The sequence below is a fragment of the Triturus cristatus genome, chromosome 12 (genome assembly GCF_964204655.1).
Source record: "Triturus cristatus chromosome 12, aTriCri1.1, whole genome shotgun sequence".
Lineage (NCBI taxonomy): Eukaryota > Metazoa > Chordata > Amphibia > Caudata > Salamandridae > Triturus > Triturus cristatus.
Window position 1 is genome coordinate 588,138,001 of NC_140595.1, and position 13,493 is coordinate 588,151,493.

The window sequence follows — 13,493 nt, forward strand, 5'->3', positions numbered from 1 at the left end:
GGTCTGGTGGCTCTGCTGGGGAGTTGAGGTCCAGGGCTGGTACCTGATTGGTCAAAATTTGGACCTACATAAAGATGCTGACGAATATTAAAGTTTTTCTTTCCTTTTGGTGGTTTCTATGTACTTCTATGGTACTTCTTTTCGAACTACCGCGAGACTCCCACCATGACGAAGGGGAAGATACAAGCATGTGAATCTATGAAAGATTCAGTGCTGGAGAAGCCTTGGCAATGGCAAGTCCACACGGTGCACAGGGGTTCAGTCCCAGCGGTTCCAACGAGGGGTACTGGCTTCAAAATTGCAGAGAAGACAGGTATGGCCTCGAGGGAGTACCAGAACCACCACCTGTGTTGAAGAGCCTCAGATAGTACGTTGGACGTCAGGAGCAGCAGACAGGTCAGCTTCGTTGTGGTGTCTGCAGATGCAGGGGAGTGACTCCTTCACTCCAAGAGAGATTACTTCAGGTGTCCATGATTTCTACAGGTCTCTGATGTGCCCTCTGAGTGCATTTATTAATGAATCCAACGCTGGCATCAGTGTAGGCTCATTAATCTGAGATGTTTGTTACCAAATATGTTGGGATTCGGTGAAGCCATAATGGGGCTGTTGAACTCGTATTGACAAGCTCCCAGTCCCGATACTCAGTATGGCTTTACTATGCACTTATAATGTCTAAGAATGGACTTATACACTATTTGGGGCATATATGCTAATGCAGTTATGCCCTCACAAGAGGTATAGTTCACCCTGCCTTAGGGCTGTAAGAGCTGCTGTGGGGTGACTTACCTACGCCTCTTGCAGTGCTGGCAGGCCTGGCACACAGGGATGTGTGCCAGGTCGACTCTTCACTTTTATCTGCATCAAAACACGCAGGCTTCAGTGGCAGTGTGCATGTGTTTGGTGAGGGGTCTTTTAGGGTGGCATAATACATGCTGCAGCCCTTAGAGAACCTCTCTGGTCACAATGCCCTTGGTATCACTGGTACCTTTTACAAGAGACTTACATGTGGGCCAGAGGTGTGCCAATTGTGGAAACAATGGTACAGTTTTGGGACCGAACACAAGCACTGTGCACTTGGTTAGCAGGAACCCAGTGCACATTCAAAGTGCATGAGAATCCGGCAAAAGGTGGAGGTCAACCATGCAAAAAGGGACACTTTCCTACAATCCGTGCCTGCAGAGGTCTGAACAAAAACTGGAGCGTACAGAAGCTTGGTGCATAAAAGGGGGAGGACATCATCATGTTAAACAATTTGCAGGACTCAGTAGTCTGACATAAGAGTGAGAGAGGGGTAGATAACACCCTGATTCAGTCCCAACTGGCTCCACTTGACAGATACAGGCAAAATTGAAGGTGCTTGTTTGCTGTGGCGCCAGGGTAGTACTACCAGAACTTCTGCTGCTGGTGAATACTTCATCACGCATTGCCACTACCCCAGGAGTCACAAATATGCTGAACTGGTTGTGAGGACTGCTACCAATCCTTAAAATGTTACAAGGGAAAATCATCCTTCTTGACAATCGTGCCTGGCCATAACAAAGGCTTGTTGATCCTTGGAAAAGCTGGTGACATGAATTCAATCATAGCATCTAACGACAACACTAATGCCCATAGCCTAGGCAACATAATTGGCTAAACCTCAAAATGTATCTTGAACTTCCTGGACATCATTTATAATCCGTACAAATGAAAGCTGGAAATCTCCAGCTAAAGCATGCAAAATCTTGCTCTCCATGTCCTAGAGGGTGTCAATGTAACATTTAAGGATTGGAGCGCCAGGTGAGCTGATTTAAAAACTTGTTTGCCCATATTATCTATTTTCTTTGATTTACTGTCTCTCTGGATTGACTTGCTCTTAAAGGTCTGAGCTATAAAATTCTTAAAGGAGTAGGATACTGCATCATCAAAGTTTGATCAACCAGGGCAGGTCTGTGCTGTATAGCAATTGGGTTAATCACTGGCAGGATTGAGCAACGCTTGGATCATTAGGGTGTCAGTCAAGGCAGCATTAAATGGCAATAAGAGTGTTAAAGTGGAGGGGCCAGGCTGCAAGATTTCGGTCATATGATTGGCCTTAATCTCAACTGCAGGTACCTGCAAATACCACCACAAATAAAGCACTGTTTCTGTAGGGGGGGCCTAAAGGGTGAATTCTGTTCTGATTCTGGTGAAGTGTCCAGGCCTGGATGTGATTTCCCATTTGTAGATGGATTTTCACCCAGACATGCTTTGAGCAGTTGAAATGTCTGGGTCCAAGCTTGCAAGCCGCAGTATTCGCTCCATTTTAACCACGTTGTAGGTAATCCAGGTTTAGTGTCACTGGACCATTTATAACAATGACCCACAGACAGAAGCACCATCTTTGTTTCTTACTCCCTCCAATTCAAGATGTTTCAAGGACTTAATCGGTATGCCCTTGCTATGAAAATGCAATTTAGAAGTAAAGTCCAACATATTTTCTTACCTGAAATCTCTCATCCTCAACCCGTCTCTCTTCTGAGTCGAACTTAAGGCGTCTGTTTTCTTGTTGCAGCCTCTCAATAACTTCCTGTGCATGACTGCAAGAGAAATTGAAGTAGCGTTTAAAGAACACAGGTAGGAAGGGTTGAGAAGAGAAAGAGATTGCAAGTTAGGGGTCAGCATCAATGAAAGGAGAGCGCAAGAACAGAGGTAGACAATGCAGGTATTCAAAGAGTCACACGTTCTAAAGCTTATGCACAACCAATATTATTCATGTGTATTCTGGATGGCTGGAGTTATAACCTCGTTTTTGACAGAGCACTACCTTAATGGTCATATAGTGCACAACCATGTAGGTGACTTGTGTTGCGACACGTGCAGAACATGTCCTCCTCACTATCATGCCACAACTGCATTCTTCTGTGCCACAGATCATCACCTCACTGAGGAAAACCATTGGTATCTTGTTCTGCATTAAGGAAGTACAATGCATTTAGTTGTGTGGCTATGCTACAGAGATAAAAGTCAAACATTCAGCACCCATTCTATGTTAGTTCCTACATCTTCCGTTGCCTTGAGCACACAATTATTTGACAATGGGAACCGCAGCTAAATGTACTACAACCTAAGAGTGTGTGTGAGATAGAGAATATAGGTTAATTGTGAAGTGAGGGCAGCATTTTGAATGGAAAGGGAGCTATGAATTCAGAAGAGCATACAACACTACAGATGAGTATCTAAAGTAGGTGAGCCTTAGATTTTGATCAGTGAGGAGGGTATTGTAATAGTGATGGAGATAAAAAAAGATTTAACATGCTTGGAAATAAAGACAAAGTCTTGAACATGTGCTACGGGATGGATGGATGTGACAGTTGGAATGGGGAGAATAGAAACCTAACAGGAGAATAGATGAAGCATGGGACATCCACTGGTGGTGACGAGTGTCACCGCCGTCATTCATTATGTGGGTACTTACATTTGGGATCCAAACCTTAACGTTTTGGTGCAATGTGAAGTCAAGCTTTCAGCCGGTGTGGTGGGATTAGGAAAAAAGGTGGGTAGCGAAATTATTATTATTATTATTATTATTATTTATAAAACTTGTAATGCGCAACAGCTACCCGCAGTGGGTTTCCCGGCGCCAGGGATAGACTAGAGAAGAAAAGGAAGAAAAGGAGAAAAGGAGAACGCAGTAACCATGACAACACCAAATTAAATAACAGGAAGAAATTAAAAAATTAAAAAAGCAGAGTCTTTAATTTTTTGCGGAAGTTCAATAAGTTGACTTCCAGCTTGAGGGCAGTAGGCAAAGTGTTCCAGAATATAGGTCCTAAATAAGAAAAGGACCGTCCACCCATTCTGACGAGTTTAAATCTTGGAACAACAAAGTCGCCGTTTGCCGAAGATCTTAACAAGCGAGAGGGTTTGTATGCTTGAACAAGGCATTTTAGGTATTTTGGGGCCACACCATTCTTAATCTTAAAAAGATAACACAGGGCTTTGAATTTTATCCGACTAGCAATTCTCAGCCAATGCAGGTCGCGGAGGGCCTGTGTTGCCGAAGATCTTCGTGGTAGATTACATAAAAGTCGAGCGGCTGAGTTTTGTACTACCTGGAGTTTATTTAAAGTAAAAACATCGGCGCCAAGATAGAGAACATTGCCGTAATCAAGACGAGATGTAACTAACGCTTGTACGACAGTTCTCCGAGTAGAGTGGGGAAGCATCCACAGAATTTTCTGCAGCCACCTTAAGATGGCAAAGCAGGTGGAGGCAACCTTGGTAACTTGCTGTCTCATTGATAGCTTGTCATCAATAAGAAAACCAAGATTGCGGACCACAGAAACCGGTTGTGGAAGGGGTCCCATATTACTTGGCCAGTGCTGAGGGCCCCATAACTCTTTGTTTTTACCTAAAATAACGACCTCCGTCTTGTCGCCATTCAACTTTAAAAAATGAGTTTGCATCCATTCGGCGACACGGGAAAGTCCATCTCTTAAAACAGAGTCACGGTTGCCTTCACTACTGGAAAGGGAAAAGACAATCTGTGTATCATCGGCATATGAAAAGATGGTCAGCCCAGCGTCCTCAGCGATGGCAGCCAGGGGTCTAACATAAATGTTGAATAATAGGGGGCTGATTATAGACCCCTGGGGGACGCCATATGCCGATGAACAGATAGCTGAGGAGGCCTTCGTCGAAAAGACCTGAAAGGTGCGCTCACACAAAAAGGAGGCAATCCAGGCGAGTGCGGGGCCATCCACTCCAAGGGACCGGAGGGAATTTAAAAGAATGGTGTGGGACACGGTATCAAAGGCCGCACTCAAATCCAATAGGATAATCCAATTTGATAGGATCAAATGGACTGATTAATGTAAAAGTCAGACACCACCTTAGGCAGGAACGAAAGGTGGGTTCTCATTACTACCCTGTTGTTGTGAAACACCGTGTATGGCTCTTTAGAGCAGAGAGTTTGGATCTTGCTCACCCTACGAGCAGAAGTGATTGCTACCAAGTAGGCAGTCTTACTTGTGAGATGTTGAAGGGTCGCTTTGCGAATCGTTCAAAGGTGGGACCCATGAGCTTGAAAAGAACCAAATTGAGCGCCCATAGAAGAGAAGGGGAGCGGATTGGGGCAAAATACTTTCTTTAACCCATGCAAAAAATCCTTAAACACCTGAAGCTGGAAGAAGGATGGTTGGAGGGGGATTTTCTATACGCCGTAATGGCTGCAAGGTGCATTATGGAAGCAAACTACAAACCTGAATTGGCCAAGTGAAGGAGATAGGGTAAAATTACCTCCTCTTGCCTTTAGGTCGGCTGGAATCTCTTTTGCACACACCACATATAGAATCTCTTCCGTATAAATGCATAAGAATGTCTTGTGGAAGGCCTCCTTGATTCCTTTAAAATGTTCATGCACTCCTTGACCGTATTGAAGGACCTCAGGAGCCATGTAGCCAAGTTCAGTGAGGGAAGGTTGGGATGATGGATTCTCCCGTTCATTTTGGAGAGGAGGTCCAGTCTGCACAGCAGCCTCCCGTGTGGATGCCCCGAGAGATGTAGAAGGTCCGGGTACCACCACTGTCGTGGCCAGTCTAATGCGATCAGGATCATCCTTGCTCTGGTGTGGTGGTTTGGTTATGACCCTCAGAATGAGAGGAAGTGGTGTAAAAGTGTACAAAAAGTCCCCATACAAATCGATTAAAAGGGCATTCCCTTTTGTCCCTGGTCGGTAGTATCTTGACGCAAAGTCGTAGCATTGTTTGTTGGTGTCGTCCCCGAAGAGATCGATTGTTGGATGACCCCATTCTCGGAAGATGTCTATCAACACCTCGTCGAGCAGAACCCAGTCTTCGAAGTCACAACGTAAGGAATCTGCTTGAACATTTTGATCTCCTGGCAGGTGGACGACTGTAATTGACAGTTGTCTGGTTAGAAGCCAATGCCAGATCGCTTAAGCCTCCAAGGATAGGGGGTGAGATCGGGTCCCTCCCTGCTGTGTTTAGACAGCACATAGTGGTTGTGTTGTCCATCTGGATTAAAATGGAGCTGGCGGGGGGGCGTGTCCAAGATTGCAGAGTGAGCAGACATGTCTGTCTCGCGCTCCGTCCCTGCCCAAGGAAAAGCACTTGATATAGCTTCCCCCCAGCGTGATTTGAACTCAGGGGGAGCCACACGGCACCGGAGGGAGAGCGGTGCGGGCAGGAGGACCGGGTGGCTCCGATTAACCCCGGATCGGTGAGATCCAGACAGAGCAGGAGCCGCGGCCTACTGGGAGTGCGCTGGACGGGGCCTCCTTCAATTGCACTGCACCAGAGGTGGCTCCCCGATCGACACGGCCCACGGGGAGGACCACCTGAGAACTGCTACCCAGCAGCGCAGGTGATCCGGAGGGAGCGCTCGAGTGACGAGGGAGGCGGGCTGCTCCCCCCGGTCTGGGGGCATACACATTGACGGCCTTGCACCCTGGTGACATCGAACAGCACCTGATGACGTGGCCACCTGGAGCGGTCCTGCACGTCGCAAAGAGCACAGCGATGCAGCGACCAGCAGGGGTGAGTGGGCTGCCCCCCGTTTCAACCCCCCACATCAACGACTGCCTCCACGGCGGTGGTGGTCCAACACCTCCTAGGCCCCTTGGAAAGATCGCTTGGGGCAGTTCACAAAGGTCTGCTGCCGGGTTGTGTGTGGGCCTGTACTGGGGCCTGACTTTTCTTGTGAGGGCCTGTTGACTGTGAAATACCCTGAGCCCCTCCCAACGACCATCGGGCCCCTTTGCCTCTGGGTCCTTCTTCCTCGACACCTCTCGCTGGGGTGCGCGGGAGGGGCATATCCGCGCCCAGGTGGCACTACTCAAGGCCCTGTTGGGGCTTGAAACTAAACTACCTAGACCTATCAGCTATGCATCAGCAGGACTGGGGCCTACGCAGACTGACTTTGGGAGTTGCCACTGACCTTGCAGTCGTACTTGCACCTAAAGTCTTCCACTATGACCGGCAGCCCACGGAGAGGGTGCAGGCTGGGTCTGACGGACCTTCGGCGGGTGGCTCACTTGGTGAGCCCTGGAGACCACGAGAACCCCCCATTAACGGCAGATCGTTGCGGTCGGGCGCTCACGCAGCCTCAGTGCCCAGAGCTTCTGGGGCACCTGGTGGCCTGACTGTTGACTGGAAAGTTTCTGCTTAGCAGTACCCGTGCGGTTCTGCACCCGTCACTGGCATCGTGCACGCCGGGACGACGTCACGGAGACTACTTAGGCGCCACCCATGCGTGCTGATGTCAGTTCTGTACACAACTTTCCATGCCGAAACGCAGTCATGCGAGAAACTGACCTTTGGTGCAGAAAACTAGGGCCCTAAAAGGGGATGACCTTAACCCCAGTAATGAGTTCGCAGAACGGGGAGGATGGGTGGGGCGGTAAGGAATCTATCCCTAACTAATGTCTCTTACAGATATATCATTACACAAGTAGTAACTTGTGCATCTGAAAGAGACACGTTAGTGATAGATTCCTTACCTTAGAAGAGATACCCCAGCAATACTAACCCCAGTGGAGGGTCTGCGAACAAGATTACACCAGAAAGTCACGGAGCACAGAACGGCCAAAGAAGCTGTCTCTCCGGACCTGACTGTCAAGGCAGTAGTGCTTGGTAAACGTGTGCAGCGAGGCCCACGTAGCTGCCTGACAAATATCCTGCAAGGGGACACCGCGTCCCAAGGCAGTAGTGGCTGCAGTCGCCCTGGTCGAATGGGCCTGCAGACCCACAGGAGGCTCCTTCTTGGCCAAGGAGTAACATGCTTTGATGCACAGAATGACCCACCTGGAGATGGTCCGTTTGTGCACCGCCCAACCACTCTTGGCGCCCACGTAGCCAATAAAGAGCTGATCATCCACCCGGAACCGCTGTGTACGCTGCAAATAGAATGCAAGCGCACGTTTAGGGTCCAGACGGTTGGAGCCGCTCCTCCTCCCGTGAGGGATGCGGAGGCGGAAAAAAGGTGGGCAAAGTGATGGTCTGCCCGATGTGGAAGGGCGTGACAACCTTCGGCAGAAAAGAAGGACGTGTCCTCCGAACTACCTTGTCCGGATGAACAGAAAGGAAAGAGGCTTGGAAGAAAGAGCATGGAGCTCACTCACTCTTCTGGCAGAGGTGATAGCTACCAGGAAAGCCGTCTTGAGAGTAAGAAGACGTAAGGGATAGTTATGAAGGGGCTTAAAAGGAGCGCACATCAGAAAAGTCAAGACAAGATTCAAGTCCCACTGAGGCATTATGAAGGGCACAGGTGGGAACGTATGCGTAATGCCCTTAAGAAAACGGTTAACAACCGGGGACTTAAAAAGAGAAGGCTGATCAGGAAACCGGAGGAAGGCAGAGATAGCCGATAGATAACCTTTAAGCGTGCCCAGAGCAGAGCCCTGCTAGGCCAAAGAAAGAGGGGCAGAAAGGGGATCCACAGTTTTAGCTGTGCACCATGCCACAAATCTGTTCCACCGATAGGCGTACACTGTTTTAGTGGAGGGATGCCTGGCTGCCAAGATGACATCACAAACTTCGGGAGGAAGATCGAAAGGTGTCAACTGTCGCCGCTCAATCTCCAAGCATGGAGGTGGAGACTGGACAGGTTCGGGTGGAGGACCGTCCCCTGCTGCTGCGACAGAAGATCCTCCCAAAGAGGCAGATGGAGCGGGGTATCGATGCTCATACTGAGTAGCTCGGGATACCATACTCTTCGAGCCCAGTCCGGAGCCACAAGAACGACATGGGCCCGGTCGCGCCGGATCTTCTTCAGCACTTCTTCAGCACAACAGACTGCAGCTCCACTCAAGACGAAAAGCGTCTCCGAGTGAGTGTCGCCATGGAAATTCCAACGCGCAGAACTGATGACATTGCGCGTTCTCTTCGTTGGCGCATAGATCTAACCAAGGCTCTCCCCATCGCAGAAAGAGACCTTGCTCCACGTCCAAGTTCAGACGCCACTCGTGATCCCCCATGCACCGGTGGCTGAGTTTGTCCGCTCTGGCGTTCAGAGAACCTGCCAGGTGTTGAACCACCAAGGTAATTCCTTGATGTTCCAGCCATGTCCCGAGGCGCAGAGCCTCCTAACAAAGGGTCCATGACCCCACCCCGCCCTGTTTGTCGCAATACCACATGGCGGTGGTGTTGTCCGTGAACACCTGCACTACACTTTCCCGGACAGCGGGAAGGAATGCCTTCAGTGCAAGTCGGGTCGCCCGCAGCTCCAGAAGTTTGATATGGAGCCGGGACTCCACCAGAGGCCTCTGATCTCCGCCTCCCCATATGGCCTCCGCAGCCCGGGAGGGACACATCCGTCACTACTGTCTGCTCCGTTTGGGGAAGGGAGAGGGATCTGCCATGGACCCAATCGCGATTCGTGAGCCACCACTGCAATTGCCATGCAGTGCCCTCCGAGATCTGGACATGATCGGACAGGTTGCCCTGATGCTGCGCCCACTGGAACTTCAGGTCCCACTGCAGCACCCGCATATGCCATCTGGCATGCGGCACCAGCAGGATGCAGGAGGTCATCAGGCCCAGAAGCCGGAGGGACATCCTGACCGAAACCCGGGATAGAAGCTGAAAGAGTGGAACCATAGCCTGAATATCCCGGACTCGCTGTCCGGGAGGATAAACCCGAAACAGCGTTGAATCCAGAAGTGCTCCGATGAAGGGGAGCTTCTGAGAGGGACTCAGGTGCGACTTTGGCACATTGATGGAGAACCCCAGCAGATGCAGGAAGTCGGCCGCAGTCTGGAGGTGGGAGACCACTGCCTGGGGCGAATCCGTCTTCAACAGCCAGTCGTCGAGGTAGGGGAAAACTGACACCCCGACCTGCGCAGATGAGTTGCGACCACCGCCATCACCTTCGTGAACACCCGAGGGGCGCTGGTAAGGCCGAAAGGGAGCACGGCAAACTGAAAATGCTCCTGGCCTACCGTGAACCGCCGGTGGGCCGGCAGGACGGGAATGTGAAAATAAGCGTCCTGCAAGTCCAATGCTACCATCCAGTCCCCAGGGTCCAGGGCAGAGAGGACCTCAGTCAGCATCTTGAACTTCTTGTTCCGGTGTAAGCGATTGACGTCCCGGTGGTCCAAGATGGGGTGCAGGCCCCCCTTGTCCTTCTTGGGGACCAGGAAGTAGTGGGAATAGCAACCACTCCCTACTTCCTGACCAGGAACGTACTCGATGGCCCCCTTGGCCAGGAGGGCCGTGACTTCCTGACGGAGAAGAGCCAAATGATCCTCCAACATGCGGTGGTACCGAGGTGGCATGGCTGGAGGGGAGGACAGCAATGGGAACGAGTAACCTTGGCAGATTATCTGCAGCACCCACTTGTCCGACATAATCTCGTGCCAGTGGTGGAGGTGAACCCTGCCACCCACTGGCGTGTGGTGCCCCCTGAAGCTTGGATTAGGAAGGTTTCGAGGCAGAAGCGGCCGGGGTGGAAGTGAACTGCCCCGCACGCTGATTACCAGACCCGCCCCTGCGGAACCCACGTCTGCGGCCTCGCTGAGGCTGGTTCTGCACAGGCTTGCTGGAAGAGCACGCCTGGGTACCCCTGCCCTGGCCACGAAAGGAACAAACCCCGTCGTGGCAGGAGTTTTTGAGGAAAGACCCAAAGACTTGGCCGTGGCACGAGAGTCTTTAAAGCGCTCCGGGGCATTGTCTGCCTTATCATCAAAGAGGCGGGAGCCATCGAAGTGCATTTCCATAAGCGAGCTCTGGACATCGGGCGAGAAGCCAGTGTAACGCAACCAGGCGTGGCGCCGCAACACCACCGTCGTGGAAATTGCCCTGCCCAACGAATCAGCAGTGTCCAAACCACACCTGATGGCAAACTTCGCCGCATCCTTGCCCTCCGCAATTGCATGGGAAAGGACAGCCTGGACCTCCTCAGGGCACGGAGGCAGAACCTCCGCCACCGAATCCCACACTGCGTGGGAGTAACAGCCCAACAAGCAGGTGGTATTAACCGACCTCAACCCCAAACTGGCTGAGGAGAACAACCTCTTGCCATATTGGTCCAGCCTCTTGGAGTCCTTATCCGGCGGAGCCGAGGGAAAGGCACTCTGCGATGTCGAGGCCTGAATGACCAGGCTCTCAGGCGTGGGGTGAGTTGTCAAGAGGCAGGATCACCAGGTGCTGGGCGATGACGCCTAGCGACGTTCTTATCCACAGGCGCCCCCGAGGCCGGCCGCAACCAAGTACCCAAGAGGACTTCGGCAGGGACTCATTGAAAGGGAGCAGCGACTCCGACGACACCTTCTGGAGCACCTCTGTAAGGAGGTTGGTCTTAAGGGCCACCGTAGGGAGGTCGAGGTGGAGAGTCTCCGCGGCTCGACGCAGCACCATAGTGTAGGAAGCACCTTCCTCCATAGTAGGCGTAGGCGAGGCAAACCCCGGGTCAGAAGACACATCAAGTTCACCCGCGTCTTGAAGGTCATCCACCCAATCCTGCTCGGAGTCACACTGCCGCGCAAGGGGGTCCTCGGAGCCGTCCCAGTCCTCATCCGGCTCCGGGGTAGAAGGAGCCGGTCGCAGGAGAGGAGGCAGCGGCGCCGGGAGCGGCGCCGGGCGAGGCCGAGCCGGAGCCCCATCCCAATGAGGGTCCCAGGTCGGAACGAAATGGTCCGAGAACTGAGGCAGGGGCGGGATAAACAGCACCCACTGCGGCGCCTGTGGCGGTTCCGGGGCCGGATCCAAGGGCAGCGCCGGAGACAGCGGCGTTTCACCCTGTGGCGCCGGGTCCAGAGCCGCAGGTACTGGATCCAATGGCTCCGGGGCTGGCGCCGGAAGCGGTGCCGCTGGGTCAACAGGATCTGGACACGGGCCGCGGGCCCCGCAGGCGCACCGGCAGGAGACCGAGGCCTAAACAGGCGGTCCAAGGCAGCAAGAAACTCTTGCCTCTGTGCGGGAGTCGCCGACGGACCCGGGTATAGCTGGTAGACTGCGGGACTCCCAGGCTCCAGAGGAGCCACAGGGGCAGAGCCCCTGTTCCCCACGTCCGCCTCCGGGGAGCGACAGGGGGACGTCGGAGAGCGAACACGCTTCTTCAACTTCTTCTTATGGCGTCGCTTACTGGAATCTGACGGTGAAGACTAAGATTCCAAGGAGCGACGGCTCCAGTCCCGCAAGCGGTCCCGCGAATGGCCCCTAGACCCAGAGCGGCGGTGAGAGAAGTGCCGGACCTCCAGCAACTTCCGGCGCCGCTCCCGTAATGCCTTCAGGGCCATGGTACGGCAGTCCCGACAATCCCAGGAGTCATGGTCGGTTTCCAGGCAGTAGAGGCAGACATCATGGGGGTCCGCCACCAACATATTACGGTGGCACGACCCGCAAGACTTAAAGCCGGGCATCCCTACGTGCACCAGGAGACAAGAGGAGAAGACAAAAAGTGTTCAAAAAATTGACTGCCGCCGCTCAATCTCCATGCAAGGAGGTGGAGACTGGACCGGTTCAGGTGGAGGACCGTCGCCTGCTGCTGTGACAGAAGATCCTCCCGAAGAGGCAGTGTGATCGGAGGATTGATGGCCATGTGTAGCAACTTCGGATACCAGACTCTTTGTGCCCAATCCGAAGCCACCAGAATGACTTGGGCACGGTCGTGCTTTAGCAATCTGGGCAGAGGTGGTATAGGCGTAAAGGCGTATAGAAGACCACAACTCCACTCGCGACGAAAAGTGTCACCTAGCGAGTGCCGCCTTGGAAATTCCAACGAGCAGAATTGCCGACATTGCACGTTCTCTTCGGTGGCGAATAGATCTAATCAAGGCTCTCCCCACTGCTGAAAGAAACCTTGCAGTAAAGACGCCATTCGTGATCCATCCTGCACCTGCGGCTGAGTTTGTCCGCCCTGGCGTTCAGTGAACCTGCCAGGTATTGAACCACCAGGGATATGCCCTGATGTTCCAGCCATGTTCAGCATCGAAGAGCCTCTTGACATAGGGTCCATGACCCCACCCCGCTCAGTTTCTTGCAGTACCACATGGCGGTGGTGTTGTCCGTGAACACCTGCATTACTCTTCCCCGGACAGAGGGTGTAGGAGAGTAGGGTCTGCTTTCTATGTTCACCCCCACTTTTTGCTTTTGCTTTACTGGTTTTCGACTTAGATGTGGCTGTGGGCCTGCTGATCAGACCCACAGCCCTGCTGCTCTCTCTCTAAATTGATACTATGTACTTTAGGTGCATAACCCATTTGGATAGGGTCACCTTATTGGCCCCTGTACAGTGTACCTTAGGTACCCAGGGCATAGGTGTACCCTAGGCCTACCAGGGGCTGCAGCATGTATTATGCCACCCCTGGCCTGGCCTTCCATTATGACACAACTGGCTGATCACTCAGCTGGGGCAAGGCTGTGTAATCACTCCTTGCTTAGGTGTAGTATTCCTATACCTAACTTACATATAGACACATGTGTACCTATCAGCCACTCCAATGGCAGGCCTTAACAATCCTGGAGGCAGAGTGCTTGGTAACATGTGAGATGGTGCTCTAGCATGAGCTGAGC

At 52.2% G+C, this 13,493-nt stretch overlaps 1 protein-coding gene across 1 annotated transcript in view; it reads right to left on the reverse strand.

Moving 5' to 3' along the window:
* The window catches only part of PMFBP1 (polyamine modulated factor 1 binding protein 1), a 2,019,859-nt gene that overhangs the window by 93,166 nt on the left and 1,913,200 nt on the right, over window positions 1-13,493 (reverse strand). The window contains exon 43 of the mRNA XM_085636957.1: window positions 2,465-2,558. Within this exon, the coding sequence (XP_085493083.1) occupies window positions 2,465-2,558 (94 nt within the window). The remainder of the gene's footprint in view (window positions 1-2,464; window positions 2,559-13,493) is intronic.